This window comes from Phoxinus phoxinus, assembly GCF_949152265.1.
Source record: "Phoxinus phoxinus genome assembly, chromosome: 15".
NCBI classification, from domain to species: Eukaryota; Metazoa; Chordata; class Actinopteri; order Cypriniformes; family Leuciscidae; genus Phoxinus; species Phoxinus phoxinus.
This window is the reverse complement of record NC_136890.1, coordinates 17899531-17925091: the sequence shown is the minus strand read 5'-3', so window position 1 is coordinate 17925091 and position 25561 is coordinate 17899531. Positions and strand designations below refer to the sequence as shown.

At 37.2% G+C, this 25561-nt stretch overlaps 3 protein-coding genes across 4 annotated transcripts; all 3 read right to left on the bottom strand.

The window, feature by feature from the left end:
• Window positions 1-593: 593 nt before the first annotated feature.
• On the bottom strand, window positions 594-2190 carry gadd45ga (growth arrest and DNA-damage-inducible, gamma a). The gene is made up of 4 exons (XM_079637936.1): window positions 1986-2190; window positions 1784-1885; window positions 1416-1626; window positions 594-1320 (listed from the first exon to the last, which is right to left on the bottom strand). Exons 1-4 carry the CDS (start codon window positions 2036-2038, stop codon window positions 1207-1209), a joined length of 480 nt encoding a protein of 159 aa, XP_079494062.1. The 5' UTR covers window positions 2039-2190; the 3' UTR covers window positions 594-1206.
• A 2572-nt stretch (window positions 2191-4762) lies between these two features.
• On the bottom strand, window positions 4763-12073 carry creb3l3l (cAMP responsive element binding protein 3-like 3 like). The gene is made up of 10 exons (XM_079638839.1): window positions 11915-12073; window positions 11114-11245; window positions 8809-9139; window positions 8602-8699; window positions 8075-8167; window positions 7860-7966; window positions 7303-7371; window positions 7105-7189; window positions 6844-6934; window positions 4763-5981 (listed from the first exon to the last, which is right to left on the bottom strand). The coding sequence occupies exons 1-10, from the start codon at window positions 12053-12055 to the stop codon at window positions 5593-5595; spliced, it is 1536 nt and encodes a 511-aa protein (XP_079494965.1). The 5' UTR covers window positions 12056-12073; the 3' UTR covers window positions 4763-5592.
• A 927-nt stretch (window positions 12074-13000) lies between these two features.
• On the bottom strand, window positions 13001-25326 carry nim1ka (NIM1 serine/threonine protein kinase a). Of its 2 annotated transcripts, XM_079637700.1 has the most exons (6): window positions 25182-25287; window positions 23957-23993; window positions 19095-19641; window positions 18222-18573; window positions 15420-15688; window positions 13001-13986 (listed from the first exon to the last, which is right to left on the bottom strand). In XM_079637700.1, the coding sequence occupies exons 4-6, from the start codon at window positions 18511-18513 to the stop codon at window positions 13231-13233; spliced, it is 1317 nt and encodes a 438-aa protein (XP_079493826.1). In that variant the 5' UTR covers window positions 18514-18573; window positions 19095-19641; window positions 23957-23993; window positions 25182-25287; the 3' UTR covers window positions 13001-13230. The 2 variants fall into 2 exon arrangements, with proteins under 2 accessions (XP_079493826.1, XP_079493825.1); XM_079637699.1 differs by lacking the exon at window positions 23957-23993 and having other exon boundaries at window positions 25182-25326.
• Between the last annotated feature and the right edge of the window lie 235 nt (window positions 25327-25561).

Genomic DNA, 25561 nt, shown 5'->3' with positions numbered 1-25561 from the left:
TAGTTTGACACCCTTTCTCTAGTAAACCACAAACCATATGTACAAAAATTCAGTTAAAGGAGAGTCAGCAAAGAAATAGGATTTCCATTAACTTTTTTGTACTAATGTAATAAGATTTATGCAAATTCTCTTTAATTAATTTAATTTTTTTTAATGCAAAAAAACAGCAGATTAGATTTCAAATCATTTGTTTCCCCTTTTAAAATACTGACACTGTCTTAATTTTAAAACCTTTGTAAAAAACAGCTGAATTTCTACTGTTGTTTGGAGAGTTCAGTGCAATTAGTCATCTAACAGATCTGACTCTGCCTCTGCTCCAAATGGATGGTGCAAAACCTACACATGACAGAAGTCAGTCCCCCATTTCAAAGGGGGCCCTTCAGTTGAGCAAGCGGTTTAAAGAAAGCAGCTGGTGCATGGGTGGTGAAAGGTCAGGCAGTGCTTGGAGAGATGCCAGTTCCTCTAATGCAATCGCAACCTCTCTTTCCCTCATGAAGACTGAACTGCCCTGAAATCCCCCCTATGATGTAACTGGGTGAAAATAAAACACATTGCTGCAAGCCCACAGCTTTGAAAAGAAACATACCATAATTGCATTTTAAATGTATTTATTTAAAAAAAAATGTATTGCAAAAAAAAGGTGGCTTAGTCACCACAATTTGACATTGCATTGTGTATATTTGACAAAATAAAGCACAACTTCATAATACCACTAAATACTGTAGGAAAGTCCACCCCCCACCCCCCAGGATATCACAAAAGACAAGTTACACTTAGTGTCCATGTAATATTTTTCAGATAACATCCCAAGTGCCCCTTCTTCAAATTCTTCAAAATATCACTTAAACTTAGTTCCTCTTTAAAATCCACATCACACCAATTCCATGGTCTCTTCACCTCCGACAGTCTTATAAACGGGCTCTCACAGTCCACCTGTCCTTTTCTCTTCTATTGTCTCACTGATTCCACCACAATAGACTTGAGTGGCACAGGAGCCTTGACTTTTCCATGGTCGTCCCAAAAAAAAATCTGAACCTCAGCTTTTCCAGGACGGCCAACCGTACGCTGGGTCAGTCCACTTAGCTTCCCGTTGTGTGGGTAATCCAGACTACATCTCAAAGCTTTATAGCTTTGCACCGGTGTACCCTTCAGGATGGATGTATTCAACTTGTTTCATTCACGTGAACATGCCAAAGGCATCTCCCATCAGCGTTCCGGCAGAGTAATAGTAGGCACCCATTCGTAGACATTGCGGCTCTCCTCACAGAACAAACCCAATTTCTCAAGAGCAGAATCTTTCCATGAGTCAGAATTGGGGCTCTTTGGAAGAGAAAAAAAAGAAGCAATATTAATATCACATGCAAATGTAAGGTGTTGGCAAATTATATGCAATGGAAAGAAGGTGATCTACCCACCGTTACAAGTATGCAGTGTGCGTCCTTAGGTTCCTCATCCTGATCGCTGCCCACGATGTCAGCAAGACTTTCAATGTCATTCACACGAACAATGTTGATGTCGTTGTCGAAGCAGAAGGCTTGAATGAGAGTGAAGTGGATCTGCAAGGCGATGTCACATTCGTACTCCTCATCCGTAGCCAGGACACAGAAAGCCACACTGTCTGGGTCACTGAGGTTGCACAAAGGAGAAATATTAATTAGGGAATGGTTCAACATGTTCTGCTTGCATCTATGCATAGGGCAGACTAGGCAATTGAAAAAGCCATAAGGTTTGATATTCTATAGGCTATGTTATAGACCTAATGAAAATAAGACCAGATACTTACACATTCATGACTTGTGCAGACTCGTATACCCCAACGGTAAGACAGTCCTGCTTTTTAGCAGAGACCAGGAGCTCCTCTAGTGCTGTTCCTGCACTCTGCATTCTGGAGAACACAACCGGCTTGTTAGTCCGTTTACTTTACTCAGCATTTGATTGACACAACGCAAATAACGATAACAACATCAACTGAACAAGACACTCACCTATCGCCAGTAGTAGCTGCGTTATCTTGTCCACTTAATTCTTCAAAAGTCATTGTTTAAATCCACGTAAAGTCGCGTTTCGCGTGTCTTTTCTCCTCTGTGAGCTGTGAGCTTGTGATGCCGTGTCCAAGCGCTGACTGTGTTTTTATACTGTATCAGCGGAGTTTCTCGGCAGTGGGCGGACATTCCGCTCATACACTGTTCTGATTGGCTGGCGGCACGGGTGCATGTAAATCACTCTGATGCAAGTGCTTTGCCTGTAAACAACCCACGTGGGTGTTCAAATATCACTCCATCAACAACACAAAGCGAGCACGGCTCGTACTCTTTCTTACTGCTTAGGTGCAAGTTGTTGAGTTAATTTTTTTTATTCTTTAATCCTCCATCTCAGATAGGAATTGTTGTGGCGAAACTCGAATTCCTCACGCACATTTGTTTTTACACTGATTTCTATTGTTTTATCATATTGTATTAGGCTACATAATCAGAAGCCTAACCCTTACCGCAAAAATATTTAGATTTTCATGAAGACTTTATTATAGCATATTTATTCACTTTTTTGTAGTAGGGCTGCATGGTCTTTTCTATGTAGGTGAATTCAGGTGTTGGATTGTTGTTGTTGCTCCAGTTTAAACCAGCTTCTATGTATTCGGCAGGGTTACTGTCCTTGTGGTGGGGACATTTGCCCCCCCACAATGTAAGCAAAACATAACCCCCCCCCTCCCCATGACCATACCCCCCACCCCCACCACCACACACACACAGACACACAAAGACTTGTCTGGTGAATGATCGAGGCACACGCCACTCTTTTGCATTTGTAAAGGAGTCATCCTTACGTGTCTTTGTCACGTGACTGCTTAGCCGGTCCTGAAGCAGGAATAATAGCCCGATGTCCCACCTGCCCCAGGCTTTGTTACACCATGCAGAAAAAGTGTGTCCAAGTGAGATCAAGAGCCAAAACTTTTGTTCCTACTTTTCTGGAAGTGAGTCAGTTCAATGCATGCATACATATAAATAGACAATACTCCATCCTTAACATGTTTTAGCTCTTAATACATTAATCAATGGATCAATCATTCAGCAAAAGCTCGAAAGAATAGCTGCTCATTTCAGTCTATAAAGCTTTTTCAAACCGATGTAGACTATTGGAATCTCTTTGTAATTCTGTATGCAGTACGCTGGTTTGCTGGTTTTATAGTCTCAGCCAGGTTTTAGAGAAGTTTTGTGAGATTGTAGACAAGTTGAAGACCACTTTTAAACTGCAACAGGGAAGAGCACATGTCTGTTTGCTACTTTTAAAGACTTTTCTCCGAATACACCAAACTCTGTGATTACTAATATATCTTTCATTATAGCATTGAGATTTTGGGCTATTATGAGTAGTATTTCGTGCATATTTGAACCATGCAAAGTGTGTAAGGCGGCATCTAGCGGTTGTGCATATAAGCGCGACCTTTCGGCCTAGTAAGTCACGCGCTATACCAGATGCAAGATACACATTTTCTCATCAGTTCAGGGATGAGTATTTACTCATGTTAACACTCCACGAATTCATGCATCTGAAATTAAACCTGCAGGGTATGATAGCTACATGATACTACGGTAAAACTGTACAGCTGATGGTCGAACGTGGAATAATAGCAATAGATTTATTGTTACTCCTCTTCTAAGCCAGCGGTGCAGAACTAATGATAGCACAGTGATGCGTGATGTTCTGGCGTCATCTGCAGGAACAACAAGGAAGTTACATCACCGATTTATCAGCGTTCTAAATATATTTACATTTCCTTTAATCTCTTCTAATTTACTCTTGCTCATAGATATTTGAGCGATATTGAGGATATTTGTGTATATTTTTTTGTGTGTATCTCAGTTTGCATAGCAGCCAAAAGAGGACATGTCTGGTTCAACATGCTTGGACATGCACAGAAGATTGACCTAGTTTCAATGTAAGACTTTTATAGATCACTTTCTAAGAATCCCAGTAGTGTTTTGAAATTAGTTGCATCATATCAGGGCCGGATTTACCTCATAAATGCTAAATGCATAAATGTAAATATTGTGACATAGACAAAATTATTTTTTTGAGGCATAAAGTGCATCGCATTCCGTTTTTGCCAACTTACTAGGTTATTTTGTTTATTGTAGCTTTGTGGGCACTATTTTTTTCTCTCATTTGGCCAAAATCTCATGTTGTAGAAGATGGAAGTGTTTCGCACAGGCAAATGCTAGACCAAGACACTATTCTCCACTCCTCAAATACATAAAACATTAGGCTAGCCTTAATGTTTCTTAAGTAAAGAAAACGCGTTCTTCAAATAACACGTTCTTCTTTATTCACCCTTGCATAGCAAACAAGCAGAGACGGTCCAAACTTCATTCGTGAGTGGCTTATTAGGTTTGACTGACAGTTTGAGGATCCAATGGAGATACGAGGTTCAGTCACAAGCTCTTTTTAATACGTTTCATTGGTTAAATATTTGCAAAACACACAGTGACCAATAGTAGTGATGTATGAAAAAATGGAGATACGAGGTTTCTGCACGATGTTTAAAATTTTGTTAATTTAGATAGTAATTGTCTTACATTGTTTTACTTTTAGAGTGAAAAAAAAAAATCCTCGTAATTGAAGCCATGCAAGCATGTGCCATGCATAAATCTGACCCTGATCATATCCAATATCTAGAATTATGTACAATTCTTTGTTGTTCATTAGTTTTCATTTCTTTGTATCAGTTTTCATTGTGATGAATGACAAAAAAATGCATGTCTTTATAGTAAACTGATCCTTTTTAATTGACAATTCCATGATCAAGACAGATATGAAGAGTTTCTCAACATTCCAAGTTTGTAGACACATCAGTGCATCATATGACCAAAGATTGAAAGAAATCAATAAAAAAGACTGCAATAAAATAAGTATTTTAAGAGACGAAACAAAATATCTACATCAAATGACATAAAAATGCTTCACTGACACAGCAGATTGTGACATTTGTTTTATATGTATATATACATAGACATAAACCCTTTTTTTTATTGTGTTGATATATGTGCAACACTATACCCCCTCTAAAAGGTACATTTAAAGCTAAATTTACAGCAGTTTAACGGAAGGGGTTCTAAGCGACAAATAATGCACAAGCAGAAAACAACCTTTACAAAATTAGCTTTTCCTTTTTCTAAATACACTTCCATGTCACTATGACTGATATTTCAGTAGTGGAATCTCTTTAAGCATGTGGCTCCCTTACTAAAAAAGGGAAATAATGTTTTACTAGATGCCCAAACACCTAAAATGTCTCAAGTAATACAGACAAATGAATACATTTAATAAATGTACTAAAACTCAATGGGGATGCAATGCAGAGTTCAATACAATATAACTCATTTACGTTTCCATTGAAAAAGAACCATCATTTGTGCAGAAGAAAATTAACAATAATGGCTGGGTTTCATAAAAAGTGCTATTATAGCATGACAATAGATCCATAATAAAAATAAAGGGGAAAAAAAAAGGTCAGACTGTGATGCTACAATTAAGAGAAATGGCTATACTGAATCTTTTACCTAAAACAAAGCAAGGTTTGTTTTAGATGCTTTCCTACATTTCATCGGATCGATGCTGTTGTATTATAACTGACGTGGGTTTCTGCTCCATCCAGTTCTCCTTGGTTTTGCTCTGCCCGTCGTAGATCCCTGGAGACGCTGCAGAGTTCCTGTGAGACTCTGAGAGAGGTCCGTCCGCTTTGAGATCCGACTGGGCAGCATTGGGGAAGTCAGCGGATGAGTTGCTGTTCACACCAGACTCGGAGTCAGACTGCTCGACCCGCTGGTAGTCAGGTGTGTGGTTCTGACCGCCGGACAGCAGCACCTGCTTATTCTCTATGGTGGCCACTAGGAGGACATCCTGCTCTGGCACTTCTTTAGCAGAGGTGGATATAATGTCCTCATTCATGATAGCTGGATAAGACCTCAGGGCTCGGGACATCCCTGGAAAGGATGATAAATGACTTAGTTACAAAATTGATGCTAAAATAAAAACGTTGTAACACCAATCACTTTCTGCACTTTTTATAATATTATAATGTAAATAGCTTTTGATTTAGATTTTATTTTAGAACTTTATTTTGCTCCCAGATATCTAAGAAACATGAAGCTGTTTAATTAATTTGCATATTAATTTAATTTTATTATTTAGAATTACTAGAATATTGATTTTTAAAAACTTTAATCAATGTTTATTTTTGTAGGTATAAGCTATTGATTTTAATGTAATTTGTTAATATTTATATTATATTTATATTAACTATTTAACTTTTCTTTTCTTTTTTTATAAATGTTTAAAGTCACCATGAAATCGAAATTGATAATTTTTACTTTTATGGAATATTGCAGTATTTCTTATAAATTATTTATTCTTGCACAATTTTTTTTATTTGATGAATGTGCCCTTGTAATCTTAAATCAAAATAACTTCCCCTCCCTCTTGCAACATCTCTTTTCTGATGATGCGTTTACTTGCGCGATGGCGGGACAACCTGTCACTCACATGACATCACAGCAATAGCAAATCACAGTCATCCAATCAACTCTCGATGGACAAAATCAAGCCCCGCCCTACATTTTTTCCAAGTTTGAGAAGCAGTTTCACTCTGATATACGGCACAATATGGAATAATCGCAACTTCTGTTTCATGCCGACTTTAAATAAATGTGTTATTGCTGTGATGTTAAAATTGGTATTGATTACTGAAATAGCATTATTGTATAAGTAGACCAAAACATAGCAGAACAACAAGCAGGACAACATTCCTCACTACCCTACAGGAGCAATGACAAACGTTGTGCTCACCTGTAGATGACGTGTAGAGATCTTTCTGATTGCTGCTGCCAAAAGGATTGACTGAGGGGAAAATGATCAGACAAAAAGAAAGCAGGAACACCTAGAAAAAACAACAACAGAGAAGGTCAAGAAACGCATCACACTGCTATTGTATTAATGCGAGACAGAATGTTCCAATTACATGCTGGAGAAAGTTTAAACTCATACATCATATTTCATTTAAGACCAACCCTACTGAGAGATTCAAATGCCACAGTGGTGAAAACTCACCATGATACAAGTGCTAGTCGTGGTGGTTTTCATTGTGGACATTTTCACCATGGCTTGCAATTTTCTTAGCTGTTCAATAAGGGACCTAAAGATACAAAAACAACATTTCTAGTTAATAGCATGTCGGTATTATTACAACCAATACTTAGATGAATTAAATAGAAAATAATGTTGTGCTGACACATGATGTACACTTACATGTTTTGTTTCTGCAGCATCTGAACTTTCTTTTGCAATTCCTGGTTGTGAGCAGTGCAGATCGCCACCCTATGGACACACAGAACATTTATTTCAATGACTTAACAAACAACACAAAGTAATTTATTGAAATATTTGAATATTTGTTCTTTTGAACGAGAACAAAGAATCCTTGAGCAGCAAATCAGAATAATTTCTGAAGGATCATGTGACACTGAAGACTGTAGTACTGATGCAGAAGATTCAGCTCTGCCATCACATGAATAAATTATATATTGAAATATTTCTATTTCACAATATTACAGTTTTTTTTATCAAATAAATGCAGCATTGGTGAGCATAAGTAATAATTGTAATAATCAAACGCTTTCAAAGCACAATATATATCATTCATTCCTGAAACCTTATTAATGGAATGAATTATAGATCATTATTAACTGAACTGTAACAATGCAATATACATTATATTATGCAATACCTTTATAGTTAGGTGTTAAGTGCTGCCTCTATTTTGAGAGACATTATAAGTGTCATGGTGTCTGTTTCTCCACACGAACCTGTTTTCAAGGCCATCAACATAAACTTTCTTCTTTTTGCGACTCTCCTGAGCAGACTGCTTGTTCCGGATCTTTCTCCTCACCCTCTTCAGGGTCCGTTCCTCGGCCTATAAAGAAACACAGTCTTTTAACTAACACCATCATATTATATTTATTTTACGTTTCATTTAAACTTTAATATGAAACCATCATAAATCAGAATCCATTTCTCTTACCTTTGTAAGAGGCATCTGACTTGGAATACTGGCACCTTCTTTTGCCAGAAGTCTCCTCTCTTCATCGGTCAAAACAATCTCCTTGAATTGGAACTGGAGACAGAATATGCACATTATAGCCTCGCAGATTTTTTTTGTGTATATCTGATTGGAATCTGATCACATTTAGCAAAAAATCATATAAAATGCGATTTTTACAAATCCGTTTTCAGCTACAAACACATTGTGGTTAGAAATCCTATTCAAATTGCATTTCTGGAAATCCATTTCAGTCTGACCGCTCTAATAGGATTTTATGTGACTTTCTCACGCCATGTAAAACGTAAATAGGTCAGACGTTGTTAAAGGAAACATACTGAAAGTCGCTGCAGAAACAATATTGTTGCCAGTCGAGTAAAAAATGACAATATAATGTAGACATGTTGAATATTGATACTGATAATTTAGATCAGATTCCGAATCGGATACACATAGAATTAGACTTGGACACAGAATTTGTCTATTATTATTTTTTTTTATAAATGTACCTGGTTGTCTGGTTTGCTATTCTGTGTGGAGTCTTCAATCGTAAGTGAGCAGGGCGGCTCAGGGGAGAAGTCATCGTCCATACTGACATCAAAATCATCTGACAGGAAGAAAATAAACTTAAGATGGGGCACTTAAATAAGCCATTTGAACATATAAACAAAACAACAATATATCATGCACCCCTTCACACCACAACATTACCTTACCAACATCTATGAAGACATCAGACTCAGGATTCTCCGAGCGGACACTGAGCAGGGCGTCTGTGTCCTGTGGGAGTGTGTAACAGTGGTCTGTCTGCACCACCTGGGCCTCGTAGCTCTCCATCACACACTCGGAATAAAGCAGGGGTTCGAGGCCTGGACTGGGGACGGTGTCTGTCTCACTGCCATCATGTGGACTTTGGGGGGTGGTATCCTCAGAGATGCCGCTGTCACTGCCATGAGGAGACTGAGACAAGCAGCTGACAGACAGACCATCCTCTTCCTCACCCAGAAGACTGCTGAGAAAGTCCTCTGTATCCATTCCATCCAGCATCTGCAACAATAAAAGCATTAATCAAATTACCATACAATAAGTATTATATTATTATTGTTACTATTATTATAATATATATATATATATATCTATCGATTTGACAGCACCAATGTATTATACAGTATATTAGTGCTGTCAAATCGACAAATCGATTAATGCTAAGAAAGATGCAATCATAGAGCTAGTCTATGATATGAAACTGATAAAAAAGAGAATTTTACACACACATATATATATATATATATATATATATATACACACACACACACACAGATTTGAAAGCACTCACTGTATATAAAATTCTCTTTTTATCAGTTTCATATCATAGACTAGCTCTATGATTGCAACTATAATAGCATCTACACGAGAAAACCATGAAAATATAAACTGTTTTTAGATTTATCACCCCAGACAGCATTTACATCTGTGCCAGATCCGTTTTCGAATCAGCAGATTCGCGTAGCAGTCGCACTCACTATGCAGATCTGCACCAACTCTGCGCCAGACTTGTCTTTAGCTTCGACTGTGACAGTCCGTCCGGCGGGTGTGGCGCCAATCCGGGGCAGCTGCGCAGACCAGACGCGCCACATCTGAATTGAGTCCGTCCGGCGGGTGTGGGCCGGATTCGCGCGAGCTGCGCAGACCGGACGCGCCTCAACTAACGGAACGCTTTTTTCCCTTCATAAACCCGCAACTCTATCTGACAGGCATACGAGTGGAAGACTGCAGGCTGCACCGGCTTTGCGATTATTGGTAAGTCTATTATTACAAGTAAAATGTAGTAAGTGCATTATAAAAGTAAACTCGTGTTGATGTTATAGTCTGTTAAATATTTATATTAAACAAAAAGTTGACAAAAGTTTACACTGACATTCTGACAACCTAAAACGTGTCAGACAAGCTAGCTAGGCTACGGTTAGCCGGTAGTATGTTCTTTTAGTTTTAAACATCCACAACTAATGTGAATAGGAGGCTTTAAGTTTGAATCGGTGATCACTGTCACTGATCATGACACTGTCAAACAGCGCCTGATTGCTGGATTTTTTGCCGACAGTAGCCTATAGCCAAATCAATAAAGGACAATAAAAAAATAAAATAAAATTCAGTGAGATGGCAACCAAGGCCATAATGGCTCGTAAGTATGCCTCTCACTCAGTCTTTACCTAGGCTATATCACCACTCTCTCATTCATTTTAGTCACATAATCACATTTATTATTATTTATGTGTGGAAGCATTTTATGTCATGTAATAAAGTAATGTAATCTTTGAATATTAAATCTAATATTTACTCTTTGTTTCTTTGCTTTGTGTGCTTTTTGTACGTTTTACAGGAGCAGTGAGGAAGAATCGCATGTCTGACAAAGCCACCGACACAGAGACGGAGATGCTGTTAAATCAGATTGTTTAATCTGGCTTGTGACTGCCGGGGTGGCACCCAACTAATGAGCAGTAAATATGTGCAGTGTTCACATTAGGTTTTACTTGGTTAACATTGATCTTTAACCATATTATTTTTTTTCTCACTTGATTGTATTGGTATGTATTGTTTGTTTGTTTTTGTGCATCTGGATTCACGTCTACAGATGGTTGTTCATGCTGTGTTCTCTTTTGCCTTTTTTAAATAAAAAACTATTTTGAAAATTACAAATTGTGTGGTTTTTGAGCCTTAATTGTCTGATAGCCTAAGTGAATCACAGACCAGGGCCAGATGAGCCCCAGATGTGAAATATGACTCGCGGATCTGGGCCAGATCCGCACCACACCTCATGGCATTAATAACTGTACTGGGCCAGTGCTGGCCCAGATCTGTCTCTGATCCGTAATTCCAACCTGTTCCGGTATTGGGCCGTTGGAAAGAATGAGCCCGGCCCAGGTCCGTTTAGCGGATCTGCGCCAAATGCTAATGAAGACCTGGGCCAAATCTGGCCCAAATACATTTTGCTGTCTGGTACTACACATGAAGGTTACGTACATTATGCCCTAAAAGCAAATCATCCAGGAAGTCATTCCCCTCTGTGAGGAACAGATCACCGGATCCTGGGTCTTCATCTGGGAAGATTAGACCAAGCAGGTCTGTATTCTCCATATCTTCGCTAACTGACATCTGAAAGAGATAGCAGAAATCAAATGAGAGCACATAAAACAGGGTAGATCCGCAGTGACGCTGCGCACTGACAGCTCGATCAAGTTCAGACCCCGCCCACTCTCATCATGTGACTGTAATTCCGTTTTAAACAGAACAACACAAATGACAACTAACAACGTTACACCGCTGATAGTCCAACCCAGCGCATGCTAAAAGTCACAATCGCAAACATAAAACGGTTGTGTGTGATAATTTCTGAATATAATTTATATAACTATAATTTCTGAATTAAATTACAGGGAATATAACATTACTGTCTGTAACACGATGACAGCTGGTTAATTATTCACTAGTAACAATAACTGTTACTAGTGCCACGGCCCACGACGATACAGGTATGATTTTAATCTGATTTGGTTATATGATCCGATTTCTTATATGTTCAACACATTGCAATATGTGAAGCAGAATTTACAAATGTATGTAACAATAATACTAATAATAGAACGGAATATAATAGAACAATGCTTATTGTGATAAATGTGATGATACATTACATCACATAAAAAAGTATCTGGTAAAGCATCTGACAGGTCTGACATTTGACAGCTTTACAATAACTGAATTGTGAGGAAATGTAATTTTACTGACATTTCCATCTAAAAAAGCTGTGAAATAAACTCTTACCTCTGTTGATCTTGTACCTATACAAGATACGTGGACATATACAACAAATAGGAAGTGCCTTCTCTCTTTGTCTTGAAATGCTGTTCCTGGTGAAATCACCCTCCAACGAGGCAAAAAATGCGTCATCACGTAAGGGTGCATCCGTACGTGCACGTCTTCTGCGACAGGCTTTCTGGTAGTTGTAGTCTGTTGTAGTGTAATAAATCATGCCTCAAATAAGCCGCTTATGAGTCTGTACTTTTGTAAAACATAAAATGTGAAAAAAATTTATTGTAAGTTTAAAAATCGAGAAATCCTAAAAACGTACAATAATTATTTGATTCTAAAAACAAACGTTAATTAGAAACTTAAATGTGCAAACAAGTGTACATTCTAGCCAATGCATATAATTCGTGTATTTATTGTGTTTTATTGAGGACTCTCAATCAATGACTTTTATACTGTATAAAATTTTCATTTTATCCCCTATACCTAACACTTACAGGAATTTTTTTTTTTAATTTTCATAATAATAATAACAATAATTTGGTATTATTTATAAACTGTTTTCCTTATGCCATGGGGACCAAAATCTTTAAATAAATTCCATGTTTTACTATCCTTGCAAGGACATTTTGTCCCCTCAACATGTGTAATACCTGGACCACACAAACACAAAGACACACACCTATTCTTGTACATCTATCTTGGTGAGGACATTAATTTGCAAAACCCATCACAACTAAGTGCATAACCCAAACCCTTAAGGAATTTACCCTAAACATAGCCTTAACCTAAGTATAACCTTATCCCTAAACCCAACTCTTGACCCTTAAACAAGTCTCAGAAAGTGAGGACCAGCCAAAATATCCTCACTTTACTCTCTTTGTCCTTAATACGATGGTTTAAAACTCAAACTGGTCCTCATTAAGATAGTTGTACAGGTGCACGCACACAAATATTTTGTTTTCACTATAATTTCTGTATTTTAAATCATATATGATATTCATTTTTCAGGGGACTCTTATTGTATCTTTAATTTCCCAACATTTGTGGTGAAATACTGTGTATCTGAAACATATTTGCAAAGAGAATGCTCGAAACAATGCAGTCTAAAGCACTTTATTACATTTATGACATGACATCCATGACATTAAGACAAAAGTCTTGCTTCACTCACCTGCAAACACACATACTTTCCATTCATTCGTGTAGACTACTTCATTAGAGACATTCACTGATCTCCTTTTCAATGAAAAAAGATAACAAAAGAGGTATATCAAATATAACTAGCTGAACTATATCGGTCCCTCATTTCTATATAAGCTTTCGGAGCATCACAGAATGATGCAGAGTTTGGACGTATGCCTCAGGCTCCTGTATGTCTTCAGACGCTCCTTTTTACTATCAGTTCCGTTTACTACATGAGTAACTACTGGCATGCTGTCCACTGCCTGTCGTTTATGTGAGCGGTGTAAGAGGATTCGATAGACTCCGGTGATGGAGCTCCTGCAGTCTTTGCCCTGGTTGTTACGGATGTGGTCTGCGGTGATGCCAAGAGCCTCCAGGGCGTTTCTCACCTCTATCTCATGCTCTTCAAGCTCCCCTGACTTCGACTCAGCCAGATGGAGCGGGTCCATTTTAAAGGGCTCCATGGCCTTGGGAAACTCCACCGGCAGCAGCCACTCACAGCCCATCATCTGTTCTACACGGTAGCGGTCAGACGGCTGGGATTGCAGGATGCCCCGGATCAGTTTCTGACAAGCTTCCGGAACCCAGGTAGGCACTGTGTACGCCCCATCCAGGATGCAGCGCTTCAGCTTGGCCACCGTTTCGGCACGGAAAGGCATGGAGCCGGTCACCATGAAGAAGAGCATGACCCCCAGGGCCCAGATGTCCACGCAAACACCTATGTAGTGTTCATCTCTGAAGAGCTCAGGGGCGGCATAAGGGGGGGAACCGCAGAAGGTGTTGAGGGTCTCGTCGCGACGGCTGACGGTGCTGAAGCCAAAGTCTCCCACTTTAACACAGGTGCTACAGGTGTAAAAAACATTCTCTGCTTTCAGGTCTCTGTGAATGATGTTATTGTCATGCTGCAAAATGACAAAGAGAAATTACTATTAACAACTAAATACATAGATATTTTGAATAACAATGTTGATGCATTAATTTAACTGAATATATACTGCATATACACACACACTGTATATTTATACACTTAAATATGTGTTTTTTTTATATTATTTTTAAAGAAATAATAATAAAAGGCAATGTCACAATATTTGATAAAGTTTTTATTTTATACCTCCCAAAAATAATATCAAAATTAATTTAAATTTAGAGATTAAAAACATGTTTATCATAGAATACATTTTATGTTAGAATATTTCATTACTAATTGTTTTGGATCAAATGTAGCAATCCATATACAGGGTTTGAAATGAACTTTAAGTTATCGGCCATTCAGAACTTCTACAAACCACAACAAAAAAACGATCAGAAATAAACCAGATTATCAATGTCACAGGTTAGATTTAAATATGGCCTATTTATTATTAAAACTGATTCTGAACTATTGTATTGCTTTCAGCTTTATGACACTCAATCACTGCTTGTGATCACTGTACCAGTCAAAAGAAAAAGAAAAAAAGAAATAGACAAAATACTCTGTGACTTCACCTATAATTGCCAAAGTTATAAAACATAATTTATGAGGCACAGCCCGTCAAATTGGCTGGTGTGTTGATGCGTGTTACCCGCCACGGTGGATTTACACCCACATTTGGCAGATTGGCGGGTGTTAATTTCAAACTCTATATATATAAAACAAATATTAATACTTCTGAATAATTTAACATTTAATATTCAAAAAGACGAGTGTTTCTTTTTGCCTATTAAAGCCTATTAAAACTTTATATAGTAAATATTTGACTTGCAATTGATATACTTTTTCACAATTCTCAACATATAATAATAATTATGAATTATAATATTTATTATATAAAAAACATTTTAACATTTTAATTTAAAGACATCTAATTCAACATAGCCAAATGTATTATATATTAATTATCTATATATTATCTTTATCTTATAGATAATATATAATGTAATACAGATCTTCTGAAATAAAGTTTCAACCTTCCTAATGATTGGGACTACTTTTATAGAGGTTAATGCAAAACAGGGCTCTACACATTTCCAGGCACTTTACAGGGTGTCAGTGAGGTGATAGACTGTCCCAGATCTAAGATGACCATATCAATACTAAGATCAATATATACATTTAGTTTTACATTCATATTTATCATAGAAGAAGTGTATTCAGGTCATTTTATGTATGTATTGCATTTTTCTTTTTATATTGCATTGCATCGTATAGCGAAACTGAAAACGTTAACTAGCATGAAAATACTTCAATCTGCCAAATTTGAAAGGCCAGGAAAAAGACAGATTTAAACTTTCAGCCCACAATTCTCATGAATTGCCTCCTTGAATTCTATTCCATGCTTCATGTACATCTCACCATATGCTTCACGGCTGAGAGAACTTGAGAGAAGACAATCTTGCTGTCGATGTCGGAGAGCTTTCCCTCTGTGCTGATCTTGGTGTAGAGCTCTCCTCCGCTTGCGTACTCCATGACCAGGTGCAGGCGGGTCAGAGTCTCCACCACTTCGTACAGACGGATGATATTTGGATGGTGCAGCTTTTCCATGCTTGATATCTCCCGGGAGAGCAGTCTTTGGGTCTTTTGATCGAGCTTGGTCTTGTCCAAGATCTTGATGGCTACTTTGTCTGTGAATGACAACATAAAGTTTCAGCTACAGGAGCTTCTCGTTCAGAAAACATTCATTTTCCTTTGTCTTTGATACTTTAAGCAGTTCATATAATTGCATTAGAATGCATTGTCAAAACAGCAGTAAACGCCCAATGTAATAAAGGAAAGACCTTTGAGCAATTTTGATATCAGATATGGTGTGCCATGCGATATGGAATGTCATTCTACACCCTTTCTTCAAGATCTGCTGCAACACAACAAATACACTGTGCGTGTAATTCACATCGCTTTGTAACGGCACACCACGACCTCCTATCCCTTACACACACCAATCTTTGATGAGGCCTACAGCAATTCTAAAGGTCTCGACAGAAATGTGACACCTCAAACCGATCCATCCGTGTCTGAACCAGACAACTTGTCTCAGCTTGACTTTGACCGAGGGCATGCTTCCCACATTATCAATGTAACCCTCATCCATACAATAACACTGACCATAAAGCACACTTACTGGGTTATATGGGTTAAAACTACATATAACAGCACTGTATCACAGCAACAAGTTTGGCAGGGAAATGTTATTTTGAATGTATATATTGTACATTAGCTGGGGACACTTAAAATTCAACAATATTATTGATTTGACTGCACTGACACTATTGGATGAGAACTGAACTGAGCTGGATGATGACATCACTGTTTTTCTGCGGAACTGCTTTAGTTAAGGCGTATTATAGATATTAGATGAAATTAACTACCGGTAATTTAATAATTGATTATTTTTACAACGGAACTGAATCAACACTGAACTGACTTCAGTTGAACACTGACACAATTCTCTTTTTATAGGCTGCTTTACAGCCGAAATGAACTCTGTTATGATCATCAAATTATTTTCCTGTTATTGCTGTAAAGCTGCTTTGAAACAATCTGTATTGTATAAAGCGCTATATACCGGTAAATAAAGGTGACTTGACTACCTGTTTTGGATCAAAATGTAGCAAATATTTGAGATGTAATATATATATATATATATATATATTATTTTCCACAACTTTCAACATGTTTAGTGATATTTAATAATTCATTTTTTTATGAAATATGAAAAAACCCTGATATCCAATTCATCATAGCCTAATAATTATCTGTATACGCTGCTGATAAAAAGTTTAGGGTCAGTCAGTAAGATTTTTTTAAAATATTTTTTATTAAGAAATGTATTATTAATATCTTGAATTAAATATTTTAGCAAGGACGGATTCAATTGAAGAAAAGTGAAAGTAAAAACTTTTACATTGTTACAAAAACGTACTATTTCACAAAACAAATGCTGTTCTTTTGAACTTGAGTGATGGCTGATGAAAAATCAGCTTTGCCATCACAGAAATGCATTTAAAAAAATAATTTCGTAGAAAATAGTTATTTTAAATTGTAATAATATTTCCCAATATTATAGTTTTTACTGTATTTCACATAAATGCAACCTTGCTGAGCAGAAGATAATTCTTTCAAAAACATTTAAACATTTTACCGACCCTAAACCTTTGAACGGAAGTGTAGCAATCTTCTAAGTAAATATTTGACTTTTCACAATTCTCAACATGTTTAGTGATGTTGCAAAAATGATATGAATTATTCTAATATTAATTGTATTAAAAAATATTTAGTACTTAAAAACAACTTGAGTCTAAATATACAAAATTTTACACAAACATTAGGGGTCATCGATATAGATCGATATAGCAATCAAATGACTAACGCTGTATCGATACAACGTGTAAAAAAATCGATACCTATATTTTTTTCATGAGACACCTTAATTTTGACACTCTCCACACCTTCATGCAATGTCGGTCTATGCATTACCGGCCCCAACGCGTGCATTCTCGTTTAAACTCAACTGTCAAGGCTCGGCAATAAGGACTGCCCGGATGGCCCGTGGACACAGCATGAAAGATGGAGTGCTGAATCATTACAGAAACCTTTTATCAGTAGCACGTGTTTTAAGCGATGCCAATTTAAGGATTAAGCACAAACAGACGCAAAAAAGAAAATATTTCGGTACTCGAGCACAGTGTGAGAAGTTTTCTATGCGCACACACAGAGAGTTCTCTTTCGCTTTTGTGCTTGAATGGACAAAATGATGTCAGAATGCTCATTAGGTGAATATCTAATATACAAGTAAATGTAAAAAGTTAACAACATTTTTATTTCTGTGCCTGAAAACCTCTATTAGACCTACCTGAAAAACCTGAAAAGCACAGATTAATTCATTTGTCTATGTTCTATTGTATTTATTTGTGCTATTGTAATTTGGTTATCTGTAGAAAATACTCTTATCATTGAGTCTTTGCATGTCTGCATTTGCCCCACACTGCGATCAGTTTCAGCCTTCTATAATTCACTGGGAAGACTTTTATAGAGGTCAATGCAACTAAAAAACAGGGCTCTAAGGATGCATTTCCAGACACTTTACATGAAACTTTGGTGTCAGCGGGAAACCTTCTCAAGAAAGTCAAAGCACATGTACCATTACATACAATTGCTTACCTTTCGTTAGAGCGTGGATGCCCAGCTTGACGTGAGAAAAGTTTCCGCAGCCGATCTCGCCGCGTATCTTGTAGAAGCCGATGCGGCGACCCACGGTGAGCTCTCGCACCATCTTCTCATCTTGGCACATGTCCAGATTGAGCTTCTCCAGCGGGGTGAGGCGGCGCGGCTGCGTCCCCTCGTCGTCCGTGCAGATGTCGGAGCTGTCCTGTCGGCTCCATCGTGCATAACGCTGGGGACCCAAAACTGAGACCCCGACGGAGCCCCCCCCAGACGGATAGACGGCAGTCATCCTGCCACAGGCCACTGGGGGGCTTAGCTCATGGCAGGAGACCTGGAACTAAAGCACCACCTGAAGGTATAAAATGATACACAAGGAGGAAGATCAATTTGCTCATTTACCCCTTGACCTCTACATATGAACTCAAGGAGCTTATTATAGAGCATATAACATAATATAAATGTATTATATAACTATTCTTCAAATATTTTTGTACACTATAAAAAAGTAGCCGCCGTACATTTTGTAAGTACAATCAACTTGGATGTTTAAGTCATCCCAACTTAAATGACATTAAACTGACTGAATCTTGTTTAGTTTTTTTCTTAAATTGCTTAACTTATTTTGATGAGTTAAAGCAATGTAAAAACATATGTTGTCATAATTTGTTTTTACAGTATAGCATATATTCTGGACACTACTATACCCTATATATGGGGTAGTATGTATAGCAATAGTAAATATATAAGTATAATAAATAATGAATAAATATAAAAATGTACATAAACTAATAATATATGTATATTAATACATTTTAAGGATTTTTTTCATTACAAAGCATCATCGCACATTCATAAATATTCCTTTCTCACCTTCACATGTTGTCCTGAATGTCTGTGTCAATTTCCAAAATTAGCTCATCATTATGGCCACATCTCAGCTCAAGGTTATACACATATCCAAGTGTAAAGGAGTAGATGTTTAGGGTCGTCTGCTTCACCCAAGCGGCCAGGTGCACAATGCTGTTCCTTCCCCTCAGTCCTGCGTCTCCCTGAACCTCATCAGATATGCCCGATTTAATTGGTGCGTTGCCTCAGCGATAAAAATAGACTGGGGATCAGCATTGAGAACGATGAGGGCTGTGATTGTTGCCTGGCTGCTATAACAAGGCTCCACGCTGCACTCGACAGTCCTGGTTTCTTGAATGGCGCTTCCTCTCATTTAACATCTTTGGCTGGTTGGTCATTCAGAAATGGGGAAACCACATGGAAAACAGCCGCTCCCTCTGATTTGTTCATGTCGGTGTGTTTTTTTCCCCTGAGCTTCTGACTCACTCTACAGTCTTCTTTCTGTGATTAGCAGAGATCCTAATCCGTGCCTTTTTTAGTGGTCCTTAAATATCCAATGTAAACTGTTTACCTGGGAAGAGGGGAGAGAGAGAATCTTTCAATTTAGTTGGTCTAAACCTGTGTGGAGCTTTTTTGTGGCAAAGTTTTTGAAGCTTTTACATTATCATTTTTATTTTTACAATTTAATTATTTAAAATTGAGAAAATAAAAAGAAACACACATTTATGATTAAATATTAAATACATTAAATGTCTTAGTTCTTAGTACAAATGTGACTGAGATCAGTGTGTGTTTTGTGTGTTTCAGGATGCAATTAGGGTGAGTTTGCTGATGTAGTTTCTTTAACAAAGTCCCTAAAGAGCAAAATAGAAGTACACAGAGTGCCCTAGAGCCACTGAGCACTAACACCCATTACGCCACAAATATCATGATGTATGAAGACATAACAGAATATCAATTCAGATTACACTTAATCTGACTGTATTGACTGTAAAACAATTACAAAAGTAAACACCACTGTTCATTTAATTTTTTTTAAACTTATTTCAGCAAGGATGCATTAAATTTATTAAAAAATGACAGTAAAGTAATTTATAATATTACAAAAAATATATATTTCAAATAAATGCTGTTCTTTTGAACTTTATATTCATCAAAGGATCCTAAAAATTTTTATCAGTTTCCACAAAGAACTGTTCAAAATTGATTATAATAAGAATTGTTTGTTGAGCAGCAAATCAGCATATTAGAGTGATTTGTGACGAATCATGTGACACTGAAGACTGGAGTAATGATGCTGAAAAGTCAGCTTTGTAATCACAGTAATACTACATTATAGTTTGAAATTATTTAAAATAGAGGATGGGCACCTACGTAACTGACCCCAAACTTTTGAATGTTAATTTAAGTATTGAATTGAATCATTCATACTGTTGGTGTGCGATTGAACATTATTTTCAGTATTTTCAGAAAGTGTACAAAATATAGCTAATAATACTTTTATGGACACTTTTTTTTGCACATGCTCTTTGATCAAAAGACACCGGGTGTGTTAAATTGAGGCAGTTTCTCCTCACAGGACTATTGAGCATTGCACCTGGACAGAGACCTATAAGTGTGACGATGTGTTCTTTGCAGGTGGAGACGAGCGGTGATGCTGATATAAGCTGCTGAGCTTGGTTTTCAACAGGGTTCTTTGACGCAATAGACCCAAACTGTATTCTTTTGTTCTAACTCCCTGAGCATCAGCATTTTAGGATTATATCCAAACCAACCAGATCTGTAGAAAGTGCTTTGAAGCTGATCAGGTGTTACAGTCATGTATCTTTACGTGTGTATTGTATATCTCTGTAACTTGTTTGTGTTACTACCATAAATGATCAGTGATTTGAATCAGTGAATTGATCTGTGATGAATAGAAAGCTCATAAGAACAGCATTTATTTGAAATATTTTTTGTAACAATGTAAATGCCTTTAATCTTTGAAAGTATATGAATAAAAATGTATCAGTGTATCTTTAGTGTACTGATTGATAAATGGATTATTATATAAACAGTGATGGTAGCATGTACAGATTTATCTGATGTAGATATTTGACCTTCCTTATATTTTCTATCATTCTGATTGCCCTACTTCACACACTCGATTTACCACGGCATAGCACACAAAATCAAAGTGATGTTTCTCATGAATACTCAAATCCTCAGGCTTCAAACGCCGTGCTGTCTGTGTGTGTGTGTGTGTTCCTGCTGCTGATTACTGAAGGGACTGCAAAGATTCAACCGCTGACAAAATTCTCTTTTAAAGTGTAAACCAAGCAGGAATCCTAAAACGATCCATTCAAGTGAATGGATGTGCATGTGTCTGCATTATGATCTTCTCTCTCTCTCTCTTTCTCTCTCTCCCCCCCTTTTCCACCCTCTATCTGACCCCTAGAATTAAACCAGCTTTTCATTTATTTATTTATTTTTTGCTGCTGTGCCTTAAAAGGGTTAGTTTACATAAAAATTAAAACTCTGTCATTAATTACTCATCCTCATGTCGTTCCAAACCCATCTTCGAAGCACAAATGAAGATATTTCTGATGAAATCTGAGAGCATCTTAGTTGCGTAGCATGCTGTGTAACACAGAATAAACCTCAGTTCTTGCTGAAGCACAAACATGCTGCGTAACACATGAGAATGAACCTCAGTTCTTGCTGAAGCTCAAGTGTGCTGCGTAACACAATGAATAACCTCATTGGTTCTCACACGTCAAGCAAACATGCTTGAGCTTCCATTTACAACTACTGATGTGTGAGTTGATGAATGTTTATATGTGAATAAAAGCTTAAATCCAATCTGTTCATCATATAAAGCGATCGTGTCTCTTCAGAGAATTTGGACTAAATCGCTCAATTGACCGTTCCCAAAGACCCGCCCCCTTTAGTTACTGTTGATATATGTCCGACAAGCTACGCCGCTCTCACACCACATCATGTTCTCACGCATTGAAAAATACATCGTGGAGCAGAGAGGAGACTGACAACGCGCTGACAGACAGGACAGACCAGGTTACTTTTGATATGAAACAAAGTCTCAACTTTCAAATTTGGTCATTATTTAAAGAAATGTAAACAATAAATAACGTTTTGTGGCTCTTTAATGTGTCTGACAGATCCTCTTCCTTCTAGTTAATTTATAGCATCAAATAAACATGAATGAACATAAGAAGGAATGTTGTTTTAACCGTGGAAAGACATCAATACACTCCGTATTTCAATTTCAAATCCTCCAATGTAAATCTACTATCTCTCCTGACTGCTTTGTCGAACAAAATGGCGGATTATGATTGGTCAGATCGCCTGTCAATCAAACTCCCTGCGAAAGGTCAATTCATATGGATTCGTTTTACAATCTCTTTATGATCTTTTTGAAGCGTCAAAGTGGTAGTTGCATATGTATCAGTGTATAAAAATGTATCAGTGTATCTTTAGTGTACTGATGGATAAATGGATTATTATATAAACAATGATGGTAGCATGTACAGATTTATCTGATGTAGATATTTGACCTATGGATTCGTTTTACAATCTCTTTATGATCTTTTTGAAGCGTCAAAGTGGTAGTTGCATAACTGTCAATGGAGGGACAGAAAAGCTCTAAGATTTCATAAAAAAAATCTTCATTTGTGTTCAGAAGATGAACGAAAGTCTTATGGGTTTGGAACAACATGAGGGTAAGAAAATGTCATTTTCATCATGTAAATGCTCTCGTCATGTGAAATGACATACAGTGCTTGGTTATGAGTTTGCCGTCGGGTCCAATATCAACCCGTTTCACCCCTAAATAAATATATTTTTAAAAAGTATATAATTAAATTTCATGTCAGTCACACATTTGGAACAACATAAGCGTGATCCCTTTCAAAGAGTATATTTCGATTTCTCTTTTTGTCTAATTTCTAAAACCCAAATTCAATATCAATTAGTCAAAAACAGCAAAAAGCTCATCATTTAGCTCCTCTCTGTTACACGACACCATTAGCATGAGTCTCACAGGCAGGATTTAGAATGCGGTACTTACATCAACTGTGTGACTCCCTTTGCACTGACTACGTGTGAAGCATTGTCCACAGGGGCCATTTCTACCAATACGGCCCTGATCTACACACAAGATAAACACTCCCCAAATGGGATATCAGTGGCCCCTGAGCCTTGTTACATAAACATGGCTCAGCTAGTAAAATTTCGCTCAAATGCAGGCACTCATTCTACAGAAAGTAACATTCTACCTCAATTGCTCATTCACTCTATGACTTTCCTCACTGCATCCGAATATACCGTATTCATTAAATAGTAGGCAAAGTCTTTGAATTTTTTTATTCAGAAAGTTGATTCTGAAGTTCACATCCTTTTGATACGTTACTATCCCACAAGGCCATGGGGGAGGATTTGGGAATGGCAGTAAAGCAATGCATCTGACACCATAAGTCACATGACACTGACAATATAGCAATGATATAGCAAACGTAGTACATTCATACTACAAGGAACATCCTTGTAAGTTCCAAATCAAATGTAGTAGCTACTCAGTATGCGATTTCATTAGCAGCTTTCGTGTACACACTCATAGGCACTGCTACACAAAGCCCCCCTGTGTGTGTTTTGATTGAGACACATGGCCAGAGAGGGGAAAAAAGAGCTCAGTAGTGAAAAGATCAGGGACAATAGGGGGCCAGAGGTGCCAATCTGGAATTTCCATCACGTAGCTACAACTACCGAATGGCAAATCATTTATTGAGGAATAAAGCACTTAAAACCTATTTTGGACCTGATATCAAACCCAAAGCCAAGCACTGTATGTAGTTCACACAAAAATGAAAATTCTGTCTTCATTTACTCACCCTCGTGTTGTTCCAAACATTTATGAGTTTCTTTCTTCTGTTGAACACAAAATAATATATTTTAAAGAATGTTGGTAACCAGAGAGTTGACTTCCAAGTACATATTTTGAGGAGGCACTGGACGAAATGAACTGGTTATGTCTCTTTCTAAATAATGCTATTAATTCTAACTGCATTAAAATGCATAAAACCGCAAGCATCACACATGCTTCAGAACATGTAAACAGATTTTGATACATATCTGAATATGTCCATTTTAATGAGTCCTTAAATAAGGAACATAATTAAGGAGTTCAATTGATGTTTAGACCTTTGTGGGAAAAACATGCAGATTATGCGACGAAACCACAAGGCTGTTTCCGTTGCATTGTGCCCTTTTAATGTATTCCCAACGCATCAAAGCAGCTTTAATCTCAGACCTAAAACCATGTTTCATGTCATCCAACTAAGGAGTCATCAAAGGGGCCTGAACAAAAGTTGACATCAATCCGTGAGAAACTAGAAAGGATCATTCGATATCATAAATTACAATATTCTCAGTAAATTAATACTTCTATTCAATGGCTATATGGGATCAGCTTTGTTCATTCAGGCCTGGAGATTCACACACCTGTACTGTTCAAACACTAATGCGGTTTTATTATTTTCACCTGAGACCCTGTGTAGACCCCCACAAATTCCCTAAAGCAAGACTAAAATCATGTTAATCACAAATGGTGTTTGATTAGAAGATTTTAAACCAGTTTGTCAAGCTTTGTAAATGGTAAAATATTGTACATTACACAAATAATAATAAAAATTGTAAATATAATTAGACATATTATTTAAATTAATTAAATATACAATCATATTACTGGCAACAAAATTGCTCTTCGAGGATAAGACACTTTCAAGACACTTACTGTTGACACCACGCATGTTAGTGTCAGATTTTGGTGACTAGTCGAACTGCAATATGATCATAAAATATGACTAATAATTTTTTTTAAATATATATATTTATTAAATTAGATGATTTTCGCCAAAGATTAATCGTAGTTTACAAGCTACAACTGCTGCTGGGTAACACAGCAGGTACATCAACATCAAGATTTGTCGATTGATAGCAACACAATTGATATCTAGAAGCCTTGTAAACAATTTTAAGCATGCATTACCTGATCATGCTTTTATGAATGTACTAATCTCCCATATAGTGAGAATGGATTAGGGTAAATATCCTTACCTTTCTTAGGCGTTGCGAGATCATTCAGTGTCTTATCTCGGTGCATGTCATTGGCCTGAATGTGTGATGCGTGAGGACTCAGGACTCCAGGCACCATCACAGCAACAGGGAGGCCAAGTGACGGACAGCTTCGTTAACCAATCGCATTTAAGGGCGGGATTAAGGGGTGTCTTAAACCAATAGGCTATTAGGACATTTCTTAGTCAGACCAAAAAATGTGGGTCTTTTGAAAATGGCTAAAACTATACAAATATTAAAAATAGTTAAAAATAGACGGCTATAGTTTTCGAAAAAACAACAACAAAGTCAGTCACTTACCTTTTAGTGTAATTTGGCACTATCCTAATCAACGTTTATAAAGTATCAATTGAATATTACTG

Bases quoted from the DNA above. Each gene is read 5' to 3' on its own strand.
- nim1ka (XM_079637699.1), bottom strand. From the start codon at position 18,513: ATGACTGCCGTCTATCCGTCTGGGGGGGGCTCCGTCGGGGTCTCAGTT. The intron at 15,689-18,221 runs GTAAGCAATTGT...TGTCATTCACAG, and splicing joins CATCCACGCTCTAACGAAAG to ACAAAGTAGCCATCAAGATC. The intron at 13,987-15,419 runs GTGAGATGTACA...GTCATTTTGCAG, and splicing joins TCTCAGCCGTGAAGCATATG to CATGACAATAACATCATTCA.
- creb3l3l (XM_079638839.1), bottom strand. From the start codon at position 12,055: ATGCACCCTTACGTGATGACGCATTTTTTGCCTCGTTGGAGGGTGATT. The intron at 7,190-7,302 runs GTAAGTGTACAT...TTGTATCTTTAG, and splicing joins ATGCTGCAGAAACAAAACAT to GTCCCTTATTGAACAGCTAA. The intron at 6,935-7,104 runs GTGAGTTTTCAC...TGTTTTTTCTAG, and splicing joins CGACTAGCACTTGTATCATG to GTGTTCCTGCTTTCTTTTTG.
- gadd45ga (XM_079637936.1), bottom strand. From the start codon at position 2,038: ATGACTTTTGAAGAATTAAGTGGACAAGATAACGCAGCTACTACTGGC. The intron at 1,886-1,985 runs GTGAGTGTCTTG...TGTGTTCTCCAG, and splicing joins GCAGCTACTACTGGCGATAG to AATGCAGAGTGCAGGAACAG. The intron at 1,627-1,783 runs GTAAGTATCTGG...GTGCAACCTCAG, and splicing joins TCTGCACAAGTCATGAATGT to TGACCCAGACAGTGTGGCTT.